This window comes from Misgurnus anguillicaudatus, unplaced genomic scaffold (assembly GCF_027580225.2).
Source record: "Misgurnus anguillicaudatus unplaced genomic scaffold, ASM2758022v2 HiC_scaffold_27, whole genome shotgun sequence".
Lineage (NCBI taxonomy): Eukaryota > Metazoa > Chordata > Actinopteri > Cypriniformes > Cobitidae > Misgurnus > Misgurnus anguillicaudatus.
Window position 1 is genome coordinate 710,488 of NW_027395277.1, and position 19,015 is coordinate 729,502.

A 19,015-nucleotide genomic window follows, 5' to 3' on the forward strand; every position below is an offset into this window, starting at 1 on the left:
ATATAAAGATGAAGACTAATACTGTAACTAAAAGAGGTTAACAGCATCGAATCAGTGTTTATTCCCAAAATGGTAACGGAAAGGTAAAATTTAAAACAACACAAATCATCCATGAATATGGAAATCAAGAAACTTGAAGTAACTCAAACTTGAGACGATTCGGATAACATAGCAGCAAGTTAAAGCTCATTTTCAAACTCACTCGTAGTCTGGTTTTCAAGGAGTCCCTGTGAGCCGTAAAAACAGCTACAGGCTCTTCAGCAGTTCAGAGTCGAGAATGAAGCTTTACAACACTGAGGCTCCGATAAACAGGTCAACACAAAACCATAAGATCTGGGAAACCAAATAAACATGGCAAACGGCAGGTTACACAAAACCTGTTAAATCTCTTAACCTGTGGACCAAAAGTTCAACGGAGAGCACTAATCCTGGAGTCGGCTGCCGGTCTGAGCGATGCTTTTGAATGGAAGATTACGTTGAAGTTGGCAGTCAAGTTATTGTCACAACAGATGGAGGGGGTGAAAAACATGGCCAATCAGTAATCGTCTTCAGTTGACCAACAGTTGCACTAAAAAGTGAAAATAAAGGAAGGTTAAACTGAAGAGATGCCAAGTTTCATTCTCCCTTGGTGACCAGATCTTCAATGTAGGCATCTAGCTCATCATCAGAGCTGATCTCTATGTCCTGAAAAACAACATAAAAAAAAAAACAATGATTGGAAGAAATACAAAATGTGCATAATTGACATACCTATTATTTTTACACATATAAAAGAAGTTAAAATGTCCAGCTTTGGGAAAAACTTAGTATACATAGTAATAATTTAAACAGCATAATCATTTTTATGTCCTTAAAGGATTTTCTTAAAAAAAAAAATCCAGATATTTTACTCACCACCATGTCATCCAAAATGTTAATGTCTTTCTTTGTTTAGTGGAAAATAAATAATGTTTTTTGAGGAAAACATTTTCAGGATTTTCCTCATTTTAATGGACTCCAACACTTAACAGTATTAATGCAGTTTAATATTTTAGTTTCAAAGGACTTTAAACGATCTCAAACGAGGCATAAGGGTCTTATCAAGCGAAAACGATTGTCATTTTTGGCAAGAAAAATAAAAATTATGCACTTTTAAACCACAACTTCTTGTCTTACTCCGGTCCTGTGACGCGCCAAACGCGACCTCACGTAATACGTCATCACGTCAAGAGGTCACGGATGACGTATCGAAACTCCGCCTCAGTGTTTACAAGTGTTGAGAAAGAGGACCGTTCAGACGTTGTTGTATGTGGAATGATACTAATAAATGTCTTTGTGTCAGTTTATTGTTTAAAATGGTCCGCAAATAATGTGTGTTTCATATACGTAACACGTGACCTCTCTACGTCATTACGCAATTACGTGAAGTCGCGCTGGCGCATCACAGGACCGGAGATAGACGAGAAGTTGTGGTTTAAAAGTGCACTTTTTTTTCTTGCCAAAAATGACAATCCTTTCGCTAGATGAGACCCCTTATGCCTCGTTTGGGATCATTTAGAGTCCATTGAAACTGCGATTTTAAACTGCATTAAAACTGTCAAGTGTTGGGCTCTATTAAAGTCCATTAAAATTAGAAAAATCCTGGAATGTTTTCCTCAAAAAAAAAAAAAAAAATCTTCTCGACTAAACAAAGACATCAACATTTTGGATGACATGGTGGTGAGTAAATGATCTGGATTTTTTTTAAGAAAATGGACTAATCTTTTAACAAAAAAAAAAATGAACAATAAACTTTTGGATGAGGATAAAATTTTTTTTTTATGATATTTATGATTTTCAAAAGTCTCAGGACTGCTCCAAGGCCTCTATTGCTTGACATTATGCACTATGCAAAATCATTTAAAATTTCCTTAAAGAGATAGGTCACCCTAAAATGAAAATGCACAGCCATCCAAGGTGTATATTAAATAATAATCTCACTCACTTATTTCAGCTTAATAATGGCATTGGATAGTGCCCCATTTTTTAAAGCTCCAAAAAAGGTAATCCACCCATCAATCAAAAACGAATCTATATAGTTCAAACCCATATAATACAATTGGATTAGTTTTTTATGGATGGATCGCTCTCTGGAGCTTTAAAAAAAATGGGGCACTATCCCATGCCATTAAAAAGCTGAAAAGAGCCAGTATATTATTTTATATAACTCTGACCATGTTTTGCACAAAGAAAAAAAGTCATATACACCTAAGATGACCTGAGGATGTGTAAAATATGGGCAAATGTTTATTTTTTGGGTGAACTATACTTTAATTATATATAATTAAAATCAATTTCTTATATAATAATCATACAAACCATATAGAAGTTATTAATATTTTAAAAAAGCAGATATATTAAATATGTTTGTAAGATATCATAGTTAAATTTTGAATATAATCAGAAGTTTAAGTGTTTTTAAACAGTGTCAATGTGAATTTAAGTGTGTTTGTGTGTGTCTCAGACCTCCTGAACTTTCTGCAGCAGAGCTACGATGTTTGTTCGTAGTTTGCGTAGTTTCTCCTCAGACTCTTTTAGTTTAGTCTCCGCCCCGCTGCTCTTCTCCTCCACAGCTCGTGCGCGTGACTCTGCGCGGGTCTGGTAGGAATTACACAAGCTTTGTAGCCCGGCCTCATACTGCTGAAAATACTCTTTCTGCAATACAGACACAAAGACTCGCGTGTAAACATTTCTGAGGCCTTCAGTACAGCAATGCTTGTGGTTTGTACTTACAAGTGGAAAAGCCACAAGGTCCTCTGCGCTCATAGTGTTCACAGAATCTTTAGGGATTCGGAAATCCGGCGGGAAAAAATACCGAAGCAACGTCCTGCGTCAAACAAACCCTCGTTATAAATTCAGTAATGATACGCACGACACACAAACAGTTCCTTTGACAGAAACATTTAGACATACCTCATCATAGTCACAAGACCCTCGGTCGTCTCTCTGCTCGGCCCACTCTGAGTCGTGTCGGGCTCTGCAGCGGTGGGCGGAGTTACAGACCGAGCTGGTGGACCCTGATTGGTGTCTGGGCTTCGTGACTCAGGAGAGGCGGGACGCATAAGACGGACCTCATCGCTGTCTTTAAACACCCTACAAAATATTAAACCAAAATCTTCTTAGTCCATTTTCTTAAAAAAAAAAAAATCCTGATAATTTACTCACCACCATGTCATCCAAAATGTTGATATCTTTATTTGTTCAGTTGAGAAGAAATTATGTTTTTTGAGGAAAACATTCCAGGATTTTTTTCATTTTAATGGACTTTAATTGACCCCAACACTTAACAGTTTTAATTCAGTTTAAAATTGCAGTTTCGACAGACTCTAAACGATCTCAAACGAGGCATAAGGGTCTTATCTACCGAAACGATTGTCATTTTTGGCAAGAAAAAAAAAATTCACTTTTAAACCACAACTTCTTGTCTTCCTCCGGTCCTGTGACGCGCCAGTGCGACCTCACGTAATACATCATCACGTCAAGAGGTCACGGATGACGTATCGAAACGACACCCCAGTGTTTACAAGTGTGGAGAAAGAGGACCATTCGGACGTTGTTCTATGTCAAATTATACTAATTAATGTCTTTGTGTCAGTTTATTGTTTAAAATGTTCCTCAAATGTGCGTTTCATATATGTAACTCGTGACCTTTCAACGTCATTACGCAATTACGTGAGGTCGCGCTGGCGCGTCACAGGACCGGAGGAAGACAAGTTGTTGTGGTTTAAAAGTGCATATTTTTTAATTTTCTTGCCAAAAATGACAATCGTTTCGGTAGATAAGACCTTTATGCCTCGTTTGAGATCGTTTTGAGTCCTTAGAAACTGCAATTTTAAACTGCATTAAAACTGTTAATTGTTGGGGTCCATTAAAGTCCATTAAAATGAGAAAAATCCTGGAATGTTTTCCTCAAAAAACATAATTTCTTCTCGACTGAATAAAGAAAGACATCAACATTTTGGATGACATGGTGGTGAGAAACTATCTGACATTATTATTTTTTAAGAAAATAGACTAATCCTTTAAATAGAAACAAAATGTTCAATTTTATACCAGTTTTTTTTTATTTAATATTAATTTATTGGACTGCTGGATCTTTTTCTGCTGGAAACAGGGCTTCCACAATGCATCACCACAAACCACACAACTATCATATTTATAATAATTTTACTTTTTTATCTGTCATATCATTTGTGTATCTACATTTATTTGTATCACACATCTGTCCATTATTTGTTTTTATGGTCAAAGTCAATAAAATGCCTTTTTACGCCACTTATGCTTTAAAAAGAAAGATATGCACTGCAAAAAATTATTTTCAAGAAAAAAATTCTTAGTATTTTTGTCTTGTTTTCGTAGTAAAAATATCTAAAAATTCTTAAATTAAGATGCTTTTTCTTGATGAGGAAAACGACACAAGAAAATAAGTCTAGTTTTGAGACCAAAAATATACAATTTAAGTGCATAAAACAAGCCAAAAAATCTGCCAATTGGGTAATCTGCCAAAAAAATCTTGAACATTTTCTTAAACACTAAAATTAAGAAAAATGTGCTTAGCCCATTGGCAGATTTTTTTGCTTGTTTTATGGTCTAATATTTTTGGTCTAAAAACTAGACTTATTTTTTTGGGTCGTTTTGCTCACCAAGAAAAAGCATCTAAATTTAAGAATTTTTTTATCTTTTTACTGAAAACAAGACAAAAATACGAATTACTGTTTTTCTTGAAAATCATTTTTTGCAGTGTGTCATAAAGCACATGCATGCTCATGTTATACACGTTTTCACACGTACCATCGGTCTCTAGGAGTGTTCATAGGAACGTAGTCAAACTTGACCTTCCAGCGTACGTTGTCCTTTCCGGCTTCAACCGCGGTTACGCGACCTGTGAACCACTCTCCATTCACCTTCGCCTCAACCTGAATGCCTTTATCTAGAAAACATTTTGCACATATTGCTACATGGTATCTCACAATTCAATCTTTTATTATGCTTAACAGAAAAATTAAAATGTATAATATATATATGGGTACCTTTCTGTGCATTTTTGGTTGCATCTTTCTTTAGATCTTCATTAGTGCTATTACTGACACTCTGTAAGAGAAATTCAGATCAATTAAACCCGTTTCAGTGTTAATTATTCAGTATTTTGAGGGGTGGGGTGTGTGGTTGTACCTCTGTGATGGTCTGTTTGGGTGGTGCTTGGATTTTTTCCACCACAGCTTTTCCTCGACTCGGAGCGGTCGCCGCCATCTTAGATTTTTTGGGCTGAGGTTCATCCTCTTCTGACGCACTGTCATCATCTTCCTCCTCCTCTTCTTCCTCTTCTTCTTCTTCTTCTTCCTCTTCACTCTCTTCCTCCTCATCTTCTACTTTCTGGACTTTACCCTTCTTTGCATTTACTTTCTTGCTGGGTGGAGTTTGTTTGACAGGAGTTTTGGTAGACGATGGCTATAATAAAATATTTGCACATTGTTAAGAATGTGTTGGACAAAAGGGCATCACTGGCAAAAGACAAAAATAAATCAAATAACAAAATTGAGCGTTATACTTACTGTAGCAACGCGGCTCTGAGTGGCACTTCTGCGAGCCGGTGCTTTTGAAGGTGGGGCTGGGGGCGGAGCTACGGGTTTGGGAGCAGCCTTTGTCACCTTTGGGGTAGGAGCCGGTGATGCCTTAGCTTTAGGTGGAGGGGCCGGTGGTGTCCGTGCAGGACGTGAGGGGGGCGCTGGTTTAGGAGGCGGGGTTTTTGTTGCTGGTGGCTGACTGACGGCTCGTTTAACTGCAGCAGGAAGAGGCGGTGAGCGCGGCCGTTGTGCCGCTCGCTGAGATGAGCGCGTCGGCTTTAAAGACAAATTAATACGATTAAAATAAGAATAAAATCTAAAAAAAAGTCAATTATTAGGACATTTTTGTGACATCATATTTACAACAATTTATCATTCCCAATTCTCATCATGGTAGTAATTGGTATTACTAGTACCATACAATGATTTAAATTAAAAGTTTTACTTCTCTAACAATGCAATTTATAAATGGGAAAAGTTACAACAGTCCTAAAATACTCTTGATTTTCTTTGTGCAAAATATATTTGTTCTTGTTACCACCAACCTGAGGTGTGCGCTCTTCTGCAGGTTTTGTACTGACATCTAGAGGGAGCTGTTTTATATCAGCTGCCGATTTAATCGTTGTCGTTTTCTAAATTAAGAGAAATAGGCCGTTAATTCCTATAAAAACAAAAAGGCTCAGAGCTGATGGGAGATGATGGACAGATATATACCTGCAAGGACTCCAGTTTCTCCTGCTGTTGGCGGATTTTTTCCGATAAATCTTTCTGTTTGTCCTCTGACGTCTTGAAGTCTTTTTTCAAAACACCGGCAGGCAAATTTTGTTTCTGCTCAGGGGCGTCACATCTATGAAAACAAAACAATGATGAATTTACTTTATGCACTTTAACTAGTTACGAAAATCGCTCTAAATTGAAAAAAAACGGGGCTCACACCACAACTTTAACAATAAAGATACAATGAGTGATATCGTTGGTGTTATCTTCAGAGTGAGTTTTCAGCCGATGAACAATAAAACTGCCAAATATAATCTCTGGTAGATTCCTAAATGTTATGTGGCTATCGTTAACTGCAGCGCAGGTTTTAATGTCCGAATTAAAGATGGTAACCGCCAGGAAGTGGTGTTTTTACTAATTGATATAATACTTATAAGTATGACCAATCTCGGCAAGATCTGTGCTTTGCATGCCAGTGACAAGCGTACCTTCAGCCTTTACAGAGAGCATCCAGATTTTGACTCGGAAATGGTATTCCTTACGTCACAAATTAACAAGCGAATTACTAGGGATGCTCCGATCAGGATTTTTGCAGGCCGATACCGATCACCGATTTGTTGTCTTCGTGATTGGCCGATACCAATGCCGATTTTTCAAGCTGATATGCAAGCTCTTTGATGACTGTAACTTTTAACATTTTTTCTAGATAAAGTAATACCACGGATGTTGTCCTCATAGAAAATACACATCTGTAAAGGCAAAGAGAGAAATGCAAATCTACACGTCGCTCATGAGCCACGGGTTATAAAAATGCTCTCACTGCGTAAAAATGGTCTGTAACTGCAGCCGCATTGAGGAGCCATATGATAAAAGTAAACAGAAAGATCGGTTCACGAGATCGGCAAATTTAACGAGGACCGATCGAGTCATTTAATGCCGTTATCGGCCGATACCGATCTGCGGCCGATCGATCGGAGCATCCCTACGAATTACATTTTGATAGAAAACTAAAATTGAAAGCAATCAAAGCCATGATACTCCATGACTTGGACAAAAAAATCCTTGACTTTCAATGTCTGAAAAACACCTTTTAAATTCCATGATATTCCAGAAATTCCATGACCCGTGGAGTTTAGTTAAGCATTAGTTAAGGGGATCGCACACCGGCTGCGCAGCTCAGTTCTAAAAAAATCGAACACATTGTTTTCTATGAGTATACGCACACCGGCGCCACCCAGCTGTGACTAGGAAGTTGCTCAAATCCCTGTCGCGCCACACAGTGCCACTCACATAGTTTAACATTAAATAACATCATATTTGTCTCAAATCATTAACGATTAACATTGGCTGCTAACGTATATTTTGCATTTTGAAGTAGAGGCTATCTGACGAAGCTAACGCTATTTAACGTGCACTTCCGGTTTACAATACGTAAGAGTTGTCCTAGACGCGTCTCGACACGGCGTGGCGCTGAGCTGCCCGGCCTGTGTGCGACCCCCTTAATAGTCGTAGTGTGAATGCCCCTTAAACCCCAAAACATTGTATATTGTGCCAAATCTGTCAAGTTTTTTAACCTGTCTTGGGTTCCATCTGGGTTCATGAGACACACCCAGCTGTCTGGGTAGCGCTTGTCCACAGCATCCATCTGAAATGGCAGCGTCCGCCATTTTAAGCATTTATCTGTAAAATAACAGAGAAAAGAGTAATTACACTTTTCCATTTTCTGTGATTTGACCATGCAAAGATTCCCGCTATGATGCTAGATGTTTATGTTCATACCGCACTGAATGGTGACCGGTATCTCCATGGCTCTCCGTCGGCGAAACCGAAGTTCTTTTGATGGGGCAGAATTCCAGTTCGCCGACAAATAACCGAACTCATCCCAGAATTTGACTATACCTTTTTGAGCTGTTGAAGAATATTTTTTTACTCAAGATCCAATGCAACAATTTTTGTTGTTAATGCAAACCAAACAAACACAAAGACTGACCTATACCAATGTCCTTCCAGTATTGGGCGAGATATTCTCCCATTGCTCTCAACAAGTGTCTGTACTCTTTAGCATCTGCAAAGTCTTGCTTGTTGTGTGTTGGTTCAAGCACTAGATAGGGAACATCCACCACTCCTACAACTCCACCACACGCCCTGCACACACGTTGCCAAAATTTCACATCTGACTTCAATGTGTTCATGTGATAGCTAAAGTCGTTTTGTGAATGTATGCTCTCACTCACATTCCTCCCTCCAGCTGTGGTCCCGTCTTCTCATACATTTTAATAAGACGACTGCAGTTATAGACGAACATCCCATCCTGGTCTCGTCTTTCGATGTTCACGCCAAATATGAAGTTCAGTTCCTTGGGTTCTTTCAAAGCTCTGACACAAGAACAGTCATAGTAGATAACGTAAAGGTGAACATACACATCTGGCTTTATCAAAAATCATATGAATTATTTAAAAAACAACTAAGTGAGATTTAAAGAAGTCTATGTTATTGTGAATGCATGTATTACTTTTGTTTGGATGCATGGATGGCTTGTTTTCTGGTAGCTTCTGAGCGCAGCGCTTCAGCTGAATCTTGTGCTTTTCTCAGCGCAGCCTGAAATAAATAACAGTATGAAAAAACACCTTTTATATCGGTAACACCTTATATTCACACTGCCGCTGGCGAGAGGTTAAAAAATGTCTGGCCAGCCAATGACACTATAGTAAAAGTGTAGTGGACACTCTGACACTCGAATGCATTCTCTGGAGTCCTCCAAAGTGGAGGTTTCCGCCTTCCGATTGGTTGCCGTGGAACGTTTCCACCTTTTGATTGGTTGCTGCCGAACTGCGTCATAGCTCATTACCATTAAGTTAAGCTGATTTCAACTTTCCTCGACGATCACACTGTCCAAGATGCGTTGCGCCGAAGCTCGCTGCCAGCTCTCATTAAAAACAAATGACTTTCGTCCACTTTGACGCTCTCGCCGGTGGTGGTGTGAAAGCACAGTTACAATAAGTAACTATTGGTAAAACTATTAATTTATTGATATTTGTTAATATTAGTAAGCGCATTAGCTAACGTAAACAAACTATATGGTTTTTCAGCTTTTATTAACTAATAATAGTTAACTCTTTCCCCGCCTTTGACGAGTTATCTCGTCAATTAAGAGAAAACAGTTCCCTGCCAATGACAATTTTTTACGGTAATCTTTAATTCCGCTATTATCCACTAGATGGCCAATTTATAAAAAAAGGAATTTAATTAATTTTAAACTCCGTGTATGTTTTGATAATCGTTCTGAATCTGATCTCTAACAAAATTCCTTTTCAAAAATTGTTTGTAAAGGAATTTTTAATTACCCATATTTAAGAGGTTATAAAAAGAGAACAAATAAAGATTTGATGAAAGTCCCCCCCCCCCCCCCCCCCCCGGTTTTGTTTGTTTTTTCATTTGATATATTTGTATGTTTATATATTTATAGAAGAACATTTCCTGGAAGACATTTTGAGAAACTTTTAAAAAAACTCTGGCAGGGAATGAGTTAAAGATTTAAAACTTGACTCTTCTGTAATTACATTGTGTGCCAAGACAGACAAAAAATTAAAAGTTGCCATTTTCTAGGCAGATATGGCTGTGATATTACGCAGTGCCCGAAAATAATCCGCTGCTATTGAAAGATCCTAAGGTGACTATTTTCGGCTTCTGCGTAATATCATTGCGCCTGCTGCAGCCATGTTAAGGCAGCAAAGTCCTTGATCATTACGCCAGAATGAGAGTATAGTACCTAGCATATCTGGCTAGAAAATCGCAACTTTTATTTTTCCGTCGGTCTTAGCACACGATGTAACTACAGAAGAGTCAAGTTTTAAATAGGAAAAATATCGAAACTCTTCGGTTATTTTTTTAGGCGTGATGCTAATGGTCTAATCAGATTCAATGAATTATGCTAAGCTATGCTAAAAGTGCTACCGCCAGACACGGAGATCGGCTGAATGGATTCCAAAACGGTAAAAATCAAATGTTTAACTCTAGGGGAGTGTCCCTTTAATGCCCATAAAATTGTTTATATTATTTCATTGTGCATTAACTAATGTTAGTTTATTTAAAAAACATTAGTAAAGGCTGCAATGATCAAGTACTAAGATTAATAAATGCTTGAGAAGTATTTTTAGTGCATGCATTAAGTAGCTAATGCATTACTGATGTTAACAAATACAACATATGTATCTGAATACTAAAAGGGGAACAGAAGCAGAATTTGCCTCATCATCACGATGTAAGGGTGTTGTGAGTTTTTTGCACCATGTTTATTTGGTTGCTTGGGTGTTATGAGTGCTTTCTTACTGGGCCAATACAAAACAGTTCACCCCGAATTACATTCTGATCCCTACAAATACACATCTCTTTACTTTAATGTAAATGATATGGTTTTACCCTGGCTTCTTTGGATAAATCATCACCAAGCTTCAGCTCCAGCGCTCGGGCTTTACTCTCCGCCTCCTTCGCCTTCTCTTCAGCTAAAGAGGAAGTGACAAACATCCAAAAATAATCAAGAGAGCACCCAAGAAGTGGACGAGAGGGGGCATGAGTGATCTTTGTTTGTTTAACTATGAATTTGAAAGAGAAATCGACTCTTAAATGTAATAAAAATGTGACAGGAGATCATTGCATTTTTTATCACGACTATATCCATGTGAAATCGTGGTGCAGCATGATCATAAATGAAAAGCAGAAATGGTCATATGAAGGAAATGACATCACCAGAAACCACAAATGCAGACAAACACAATTCACACAATGGACTATTTTGGTCCAGAGCTGGTTTATTGAATTACTCACCAAGTTTTGCGAGGTGATCTGCTTTCTTGACTTCCTGTTCTGCTCTGGTTTTAAAGCGCGTTGAGGTGTATTTGTAGATCCTGTAGGTCAAACAAACGTTTGGACATCTAAGTGAATGCATTCACAGTGTTTTGTGTGCGTTTGCAATATTTGAATTTGAGAATTGTTATCATCTGCATGTGTTTTAGAGGCTGTTTACACTTGGCATGCGTTTTCGTCGATCGGATCACAAGTGGACGACGTTAATGCCAGGTGTAAACTGTGTTCAAAACGAGTCCACTTTCGACCACTTTCAGAGGTAGTCGAAACCCCCTTCAATCGGATTGCTTTTGTAGTGTAAACGCACATGTGGTTGAATGTGTTCGAACAGCCACACGCAACCGCCTTCTCTCCGCCCATTTATCTATTCTGAGATACTGAACACAAAGTTTTATGTCTTTTCTGACTTCTGGCAAGAACACACGGTGAACAGTGCTGTTTTTAGCCTTTCATTGATAAAACTAAAGCGGCTGATCTTCGCAGTTTCATTTTGCAAGCGTGTGAAAGTTGCGCGATCCTATTTCATCAATTGTGCTGAAAATTCAGAGAAAGCTCTAACATATACACGTACAAAACACTGTGCAGCATGTTTACTTTCTAAACAAGCAGTGGATTCTGACATAATATTAGTTCGCGTCCATATAAACTCATAAATACTCCCGCTCGCGTTTGAATGACAGCAGAGAGACTCGCCCACCGTCTCGACAGACCACCCCCTCACAGTATTCACGACAGAAGCGGTTGAATGTGGACAAAAGAGACGGATTTAAATACCAGGTGTAAACGTGATGTGTCTCTCTCATCCACTTGTCATCCGATCGACGAAAAAACATCTTAATACCAAGTGTAAACAGCCCCTTATGTGTTCAGACTTCACCAGCTACGCATGCTAGTCATTTTAAGTTGATCCATGTGAACTGGGATCGTTTTGACAATTAACTTTTTCATTTTTAGTACACTGTTGTTGTGCAAATCCTTACTTAAAGAGCTCTGTGTGAGGATTTATTTAAGATGTTGTGTGTGTATGTGTTGTTTTTTCATAGGTTTACCTGGGGTTATACAAGCAACAGGACAATCTTTTGGTTCTGACTTTGTGGCCCTGAATAAAGATCCTCATTCTGGGGTCGATGTAAAGGACCGCAGCATACGCACGAAATGACCTTCTCTCTGGCTTCCTGTTTAAAAACACAAAACTGCATCACCAAAAACTAGCCATGCTTTATGATGTGGTCCTCTCCTAAGATCCTTCTGGGGTCATATTAATAAAAAGTTTTTGAGTGTTTGACCACTCATAGACTTACACTCCTTCTACGGGTGTCCCAGCCATAATAATGTCCTGGTGGTCCGACTCCACATCTAACTCCGGCTCTCTGTTGTCCATCAACTTAAGATTATAAACTACAACAAGAGTGCCTGCACACACATGCACATTTAAATATAACATTTGCACCAATACCAAGTCAATAACCTGATAAAGCTCACAAAAAACATACACGTGAGGTAAAACTAACCACTTGGTCCTTCGATCTTCTTAAACTGGCGAAACAGTTGCTCTTCATTTTTAAAGGGAGAATACTTAAAGATCAGTTCGGTTTCAGTGGCATATTTCTCTGTGTCTTGAGACAGAGGTTGCTGAGTCTGCAAATCCCAACTCGGCAATGGAACGATAACCTGAGAACATGTGACAACAGGCCAATGAAATTCTCCGAAGTCTGTCGCCCAATCAGAACGAGTGTCATTCATAAGGCCGATGACTTACCTCATCCAGCCCCTCTTCTTCGTGAAATGTTCGTGACAAAAACAAACAGGTTAATTTGTTGTCTTTTTTGGTGAAAAGAATGAAGTCCTTGCCGATACGCATCGAACCCCTAAAAGGAACGATAGAGCAAAACTTAGCAAGAGCAAAAACACACAAAACAAAAAAGTAGTCCGCGTTAGCTAGGCATAGTTCATTTTTTACATGTATGTGAGGGTCCACATACAATGGGTCTCATTCACTAAGCATGCGTACGCACAAAATTGTTTGTGAAATGTGTGCTCGGACGTTTTCATGAATCAACAAAAACTTTCATACTAAAATTACTTCTAAATGTTTGCAAAAACGTAAGAACAACTTAGACCACATGTATGCAATAATCATGAACAAGAATTTGTTCGTGAAATGTGTGTTCGGATGTTTTCATGAATCAACAAAAACTTTCATACTTAGACCACATGTGCGCAATAATCATGAACAAGGAAAAAGAATGCTATAACTTATATCTGTGTTATATATTTTATATATATTTTCATTGTTCATGATTATTGCGTACATGTGGTCTAAGTTGTTCTTACATTTTTGCAAACATTTAGAAGAAATTTTAGTATGAAAGTTTTTGTTGATTCATGAAAACACATTTCACGAACAAATTCTTGTTCATGATTATTGCGTACATGTGGTCTAAGTTGTTCTTACGTTTTTGCATATATTTAAAATAGATTTTAGTAAGTTTTTGTTGAATCATGATTTGTAAGTTAAAATGTCCATACGAACAAATTTGAGACCCAGTGTGTGTAACACAAATGTCGTCATCATACGTATCGTACACGCACTGTCTGATTTTTGAAACCTCGCTTACATTGTACGTGTAGGTCGCGCATGTGCGTACAGGAGTATGTAGGCCACGAGAGGTATTGCAATTTGTCACAATGGTAAATGAGTTAAATGAACTATGCATTGTAAGGCTATGCGTTCGACTATCCACGTACGCTCGCATATGCGTAAAAAACTATACCCATGGCTTTATACAAACGACACACAGCCACAGTGCCGTTATACAAAATATCAACACACTTGTAACGACCAATCTCAAGAGCACTATAAATAACAGTGTTGTAATATAAAAGCAATTAATTTATGAAATTATGGAACTAGTTACGGAAAACGTGAAGGATACTTACGACTTCAATCCATTTCCATACTGGCCGATGTGCGTGGATTCTGGGAATCGTTTGCTGGATTTACCAAACTGGATAACGTGTGTGGCTTCACCTATTCAAAAAAATTGTTTAACTATCATCACCAAACCACGCTGTGCACGAGATCTTTCTAAGTTTAGACGCTGAATCGTATTCAGATTCGCTTATCCATGACTTACTGGGTTCCATTCCAGTGCCATCGTCAAGGAAACAGAGCATAAAACCTCCTCTCAGGTCCGGTCTCTTCTCTGATTGGCCACAAAAGATGAAAAATTAAATTTTAAATTTGCTTTTAAATAATTTTATTTTGTTAATTTAAAACGTATGTTTTTTCTCATGAGTAATAGCAATGTTTTCCTAGAAAACTGTTCCCAACCTGTGAAGATGTCTATCCGTGTGGCATTTGCATCTCTGTAGACAAGAAACAGAGTTCATTTCAATACTGCAAATAATTGTAATGATTCTTGACTATCTTCGCTATGACGGCTGACTTAAGTTTTCTATCGCATATAAATTCAGATGATGGAATAAATGCTTGTACCTCGAGTTGTCCACAAGTTCAGCCAAAGCGCCAAAAAGAAACTCATGGGTTGTCCTGTTGGCAATAAAATAATCTGTCGTCAACAAAAACATAAGATCTCTTTTGTTTGCAAAAACGGCTAAGTTCGTGTTGACTTCTCTGTAATGCAGCTAGTATACAAGTATTTGCATAACTCAAGTCAGTTGTTGTTGTTGTAAATGTGTAAAAGGCGACATGCACTGATGCACAACTAGAAGTCTTGAATTTCTTCATTTACATTTATTTGTTTAAGGAACAGATCTCCTATTGGTTGTTACATTGCTCCTTATTTGTTGCTTCGTAATTCTGCTGATTTTTGTTTTGCATCTTTACTCTGTCTACCTCTTAATGAGGTTTGAATCTTTAGCTTCAGACATTTCATCTCATCCATTTTATCCAATCTTCATCTGTAACTCCAAAACCATTACAGGAGTCCTGTTCAAAGATGACCCTTCATCTAAAAATCTTCATTTTCGTGGACGGTAGAGCCAACATTTAGAAAAAAGGATGCACTTTCAAATGAAACTAAATTAGTACAGACAAGACCAGTGATAGATGATCTTGAGCTGAGGGTTTCAAGCAGCATACAACCGTAGGTACCATCACTAAACTCATATGAAAGAATGTGTGGCAGGGTGTAAAGTAGTCTTGGCCAAAGATGAAATCGATCAATGACACACAAAAACTGCAGCTTTTAAGAATCCTACATTTCATACACAACTTTTAGAAGTCAGGCCTCAAAAGTTTTTAACAGTTCTACAAAAAGTGCTTCTGCGCAAAAACTAGTTGAAGTCTCTCACAAGAGTTGTCGCTCTCAAGCCCCTTTAGACTGACAGTGACTTCTTCGCTGTGTTTTGCCCATCTCTTTTAAAAAGGTCATTAGGAGGCATCCCTAATAAACATGCAAGTACCATCCACTGCTGTAACTGACGAGAGATGGATAACATGAGCGCCACTGCTTCACTTTTACTGGTAGGCGCTTCCAAAAGCGGCTTATGATTTAAACTTTAAGTTCCCAACGGCTCGTGTTGCCAGAAGTTGCCAAGCTTCTGAAAAAAAATGAAATCACGTTGCTCTCCCACTGTTAGTTGCTGGTGGTCTGAGTGGGGCTTGAATCAGTTTGATGCTAAAATGGTTAGAATGATGTGTGAGTGCATTGTTTGTAAATGCACCGGGGGAGTGTGGTGAGCAGTCTTTTTTCTTCTTTTACGATTTGTTTGTTCAAAGTACAGGACAACCACACATAAAAGATTGATATAGAGGTTTGGGTACAAAATTCTAGAGTAAGCACGATATTCATGAACACAATTGTATATTCTGCTTTATTTGACCACAAAGTTGACACACATTTTTCACTAGTCTTTCACGAACCTTTAGCTGAAAGTTTTATTTGTTCATCAACTGACCTAATCCTGCATGGGCTCTGTTTATTACCAGTTGACAGTTTACTTCTTCAAGAACAGGTCTGGAGAACCTACCCAAGTTAGGTTAAAAAAAGCAACGTACAGTACAGCATCTAAATGAAGGAGTGCCACAGGGAACTGTACTAAGCCCGATCATGTTTTGAATTTCCTATAACCGTTTATATAAATTTATGTATACTAAATCGTGTAATAATCACTTTGGCAACAAAGTTTTTTTTTTGTTTTCAAAACAGTAAAATATTAAGTAAAATCAAACATTCATTTAGGAAGTAAACATGGCTGGAAATTGGGTGGACTGCATCCATTAAGTACATTTTAAGGTGGATGAAGACCCAGCGGAAAATGTTAAGGCTTTTCTTCTTTCATCCATGTAATTGCCTCTAAACTAATAAAATAAATAAATAAAGCAATTTTCTGCATCTATGGTTTAAAAAATATGTCCCGAACTAGGGTGCTAGGGTGTCCACAATGAACCTCCATTTCCATACCTACTAGTAGTAGTTTCTAAACATTCAATATTCAGTACTTCCTTTGGAGCACAATTTAAAACTTTAACCCCGGTTTCACAGACCAGGCTTAAATAACTTAAACTAATAAATCTTAAAATACACCAGTGCTATTGATTTGTCTGAAGATTTGTCTCTCTCAGTAACGTCTTCTTTTAAGGGACGTTTATTGTTTATAAAGGATGCTTAAACATCTTGATTAAACCAAGCCCTAATCCTTGTTTAGCTAAGTGCCGATTCACACCGGCTGCGTGGCGTGTGCGTCTCAGCTGCGTGGCGTGTCCCATGTTAGCAGGTTTGACAGTTCACACCGCCTGCATGACACGCACGTCTCAGGCGCGGCTTGAGCCGCGCCGAAAACACGTGCATGCTAGGAATAGGACCGACGCCTATTTTTCACACTACACGCAAGCGTCTTGGAAGCGTTTCCAGGCAAAATATATGTCACCTATAGCAACAGCAGCGCGTTAGCGCTGCGTCAGGCATGCTTCTGGTGTGTACAGACAAAGAAAACGCGACGCAGCCGCCACGCAACTGACATGCAACAGATACGCCACGCAGCCGGTGTGAATCGGCCCTAGGCCTTGTCTGTGAAACCAGACCCAAGCTTTCTAACCATGTACTGCAATCCTTTGTGTTATAACATCCTGTTTCAGTAAATGTTTTAGCAAAACCCATTGTGGGGAAAAAAACAGAACTTATGAAGCACATTATCGGTTATGAATGAACCCCCTATATCGGTTTAGAGGTTTTGGGACACGTTTTCAAAAAAATGCCAACCAAGTTTCTTAATGCAAATAGGATTGTCGCAGTCACACACACACACACATACAGTAAACATACACACAAATTGATACTTACGAGTTTGTGTGCAGATATTCAAAGGTGAGCTGAGCTCGGTTTAGTGAGCTATAATTTGGGTAGGCCATCGTCATAAAGAAATAAAATATATACTAATATAAAACACTGATGCTGATTGTATTCACTTCACTCCTTTACATTCTGCCAACTCAATCATGCAAGATTAAGACCTATAAAACAAAAAACAAGACAGGTAGAACAAGACAGGTTAAATTGAGAATAGATATACCACCTGCTGGGCTTTAAAGTAAAGCTATGTTCAAAACAGAATAATAACATACTAAAATACAATGCATACTGCATTGATGCATACTGTCCTACATAAAATACTGAAACATAGGCAGTATGCAACAAATCATATCACATTATCATATGACCTTATCAAATTGCATAAAAGAGGCATGCAGAATAACAATAATGTCATTGCTCTCACAAAAATGAACCATGGTTTTACTACAGTTAAAAAACATGGTTACTGTAGTAAAATCATGGTTAGCACAAAATAACCATGGTTTTAAAAGCCATGTTTTATCAACGGTTACTGTAGTAAAATCATGGTTTTGTTAATAGTAATCAATACAACAAAAAACATGGTTATTACACTTTTACCACAAAAAAACATGGTTAAGTTTTATATGGGTTGGATTATTAAATTTTGTGCAAAAATTGTGTACTCTGATCAATTAACAGGTGAAAACACCTTAAAACTACGTAAAAACAACCTTTAAACTTGTTTAGAGCTATGTGCACTTTTTCAGTTCTTGTCAAGTTAGAGTTAGTCACATACTTTTCCATTATCTTAGTCATGTAGACTATAAAGACTAAATAACCAAACTACACTTATTTCTGACATCATTTCAAGAGCACGCATGATGAATTTGTGAAACATTCATTGATCTTATATTTAAAGTTACAATAAATATTTTCACTTCTACACTAAATAATGAAACAGAGAGGTGTGCCCATGTGTGAAGAGTATCTGAGACACGTTGCAATATCTGTCATTGAATGCATTTTACCGCAAATTCAAGCAGGGTGGGAGTCACGTTAAACACACACAAGGCCACCCCATGCTACACAAGGCCCTTGAGATCAACACAAATACCGGCAAACACTTTCATTCACAATTAACTAAGAACTTATAATTTATAATGTCAAACCTTAACTCTTTACCAACCCAAATACTATTACACAAGAGCAATGCGCAAATAACTGCGACCTGCCCGACTGCATGTAAAAAAAAAATCAAACAGCTATTGTACAGTAACACAAGAGATAAATGTTATTTTGATGATGCAAACCATTTAACCATCCCGCGACTTCGCTTTGTATTTATCCAACGGTTTCACTCGTGTGCATGGAAACGATACAAAACAAAACTTGTTTATTCCTTTTCGCTCACATAACGTTGATGCAAGGCCGCGAAACGCTCCAGAACGCCTTCCTTCGACACACGCGAGCACCGACACTGTTAGACCCGCCCACCACAACCGGCCCAGCCAATCACACAGTCCGCGGCTTCGATGTGAGCTTTCTATTGGTTGA

The 19,015-nt window shown here is 38.2% G+C and overlaps 1 protein-coding gene across 2 annotated transcripts; it reads right to left on the bottom strand.

Moving 5' to 3' along the window:
• Positions 1-37: 37 nt before the first annotated feature.
• On the bottom strand, positions 38-19,008 carry LOC141362486 (ATPase MORC2A-like). 2 transcript variants are annotated; one of them, XM_073864600.1, is made up of 27 exons: positions 18,873-19,008; positions 17,471-17,640; positions 14,662-14,715; positions 14,497-14,531; positions 14,300-14,368; positions 14,103-14,193; positions 12,922-13,030; positions 12,674-12,833; positions 12,464-12,575; positions 12,212-12,337; positions 11,124-11,203; positions 10,719-10,801; positions 8,812-8,897; positions 8,534-8,674; positions 8,290-8,444; positions 8,079-8,207; positions 7,874-7,979; positions 6,297-6,429; positions 6,128-6,214; positions 5,571-5,858; positions 5,191-5,466; positions 5,049-5,109; positions 4,810-4,948; positions 2,932-3,111; positions 2,752-2,845; positions 2,485-2,673; positions 38-684 (listed from the first exon to the last, which is right to left on the bottom strand). In XM_073864600.1, exons 2-27 carry the CDS (start codon positions 17,542-17,544, stop codon positions 616-618), a joined length of 3,126 nt encoding a protein of 1,041 aa, XP_073720701.1. In that variant the 5' UTR covers positions 17,545-17,640; positions 18,873-19,008; the 3' UTR covers positions 38-615. The 2 variants fall into 2 exon arrangements, with proteins under 2 accessions (XP_073720701.1, XP_073720700.1); XM_073864599.1 differs by having other exon boundaries at positions 18,772-18,939.
• Between the last annotated feature and the right edge of the window lie 7 nt (positions 19,009-19,015).

Coding starts and splice junctions, on each gene's coding strand:
- LOC141362486 (XM_073864600.1), bottom strand. CDS start 17,544: ATGACGATGGCCTACCCAAATTATAGCTCACTAAACCGAGCTCAGCTC. Junction 8,898..10,718: donor ATTTATCCAAAGAAGCCAGG/GTAAAACCATAT, acceptor TATTTATTTCAG/GCTGCGCTGAGAAAAGCACA. Junction 5,859..6,127: donor CAGAAGAGCGCACACCTCAG/GTTGGTGGTAAC, acceptor TTGTCTTTAAAG/CCGACGCGCTCATCTCAGCG.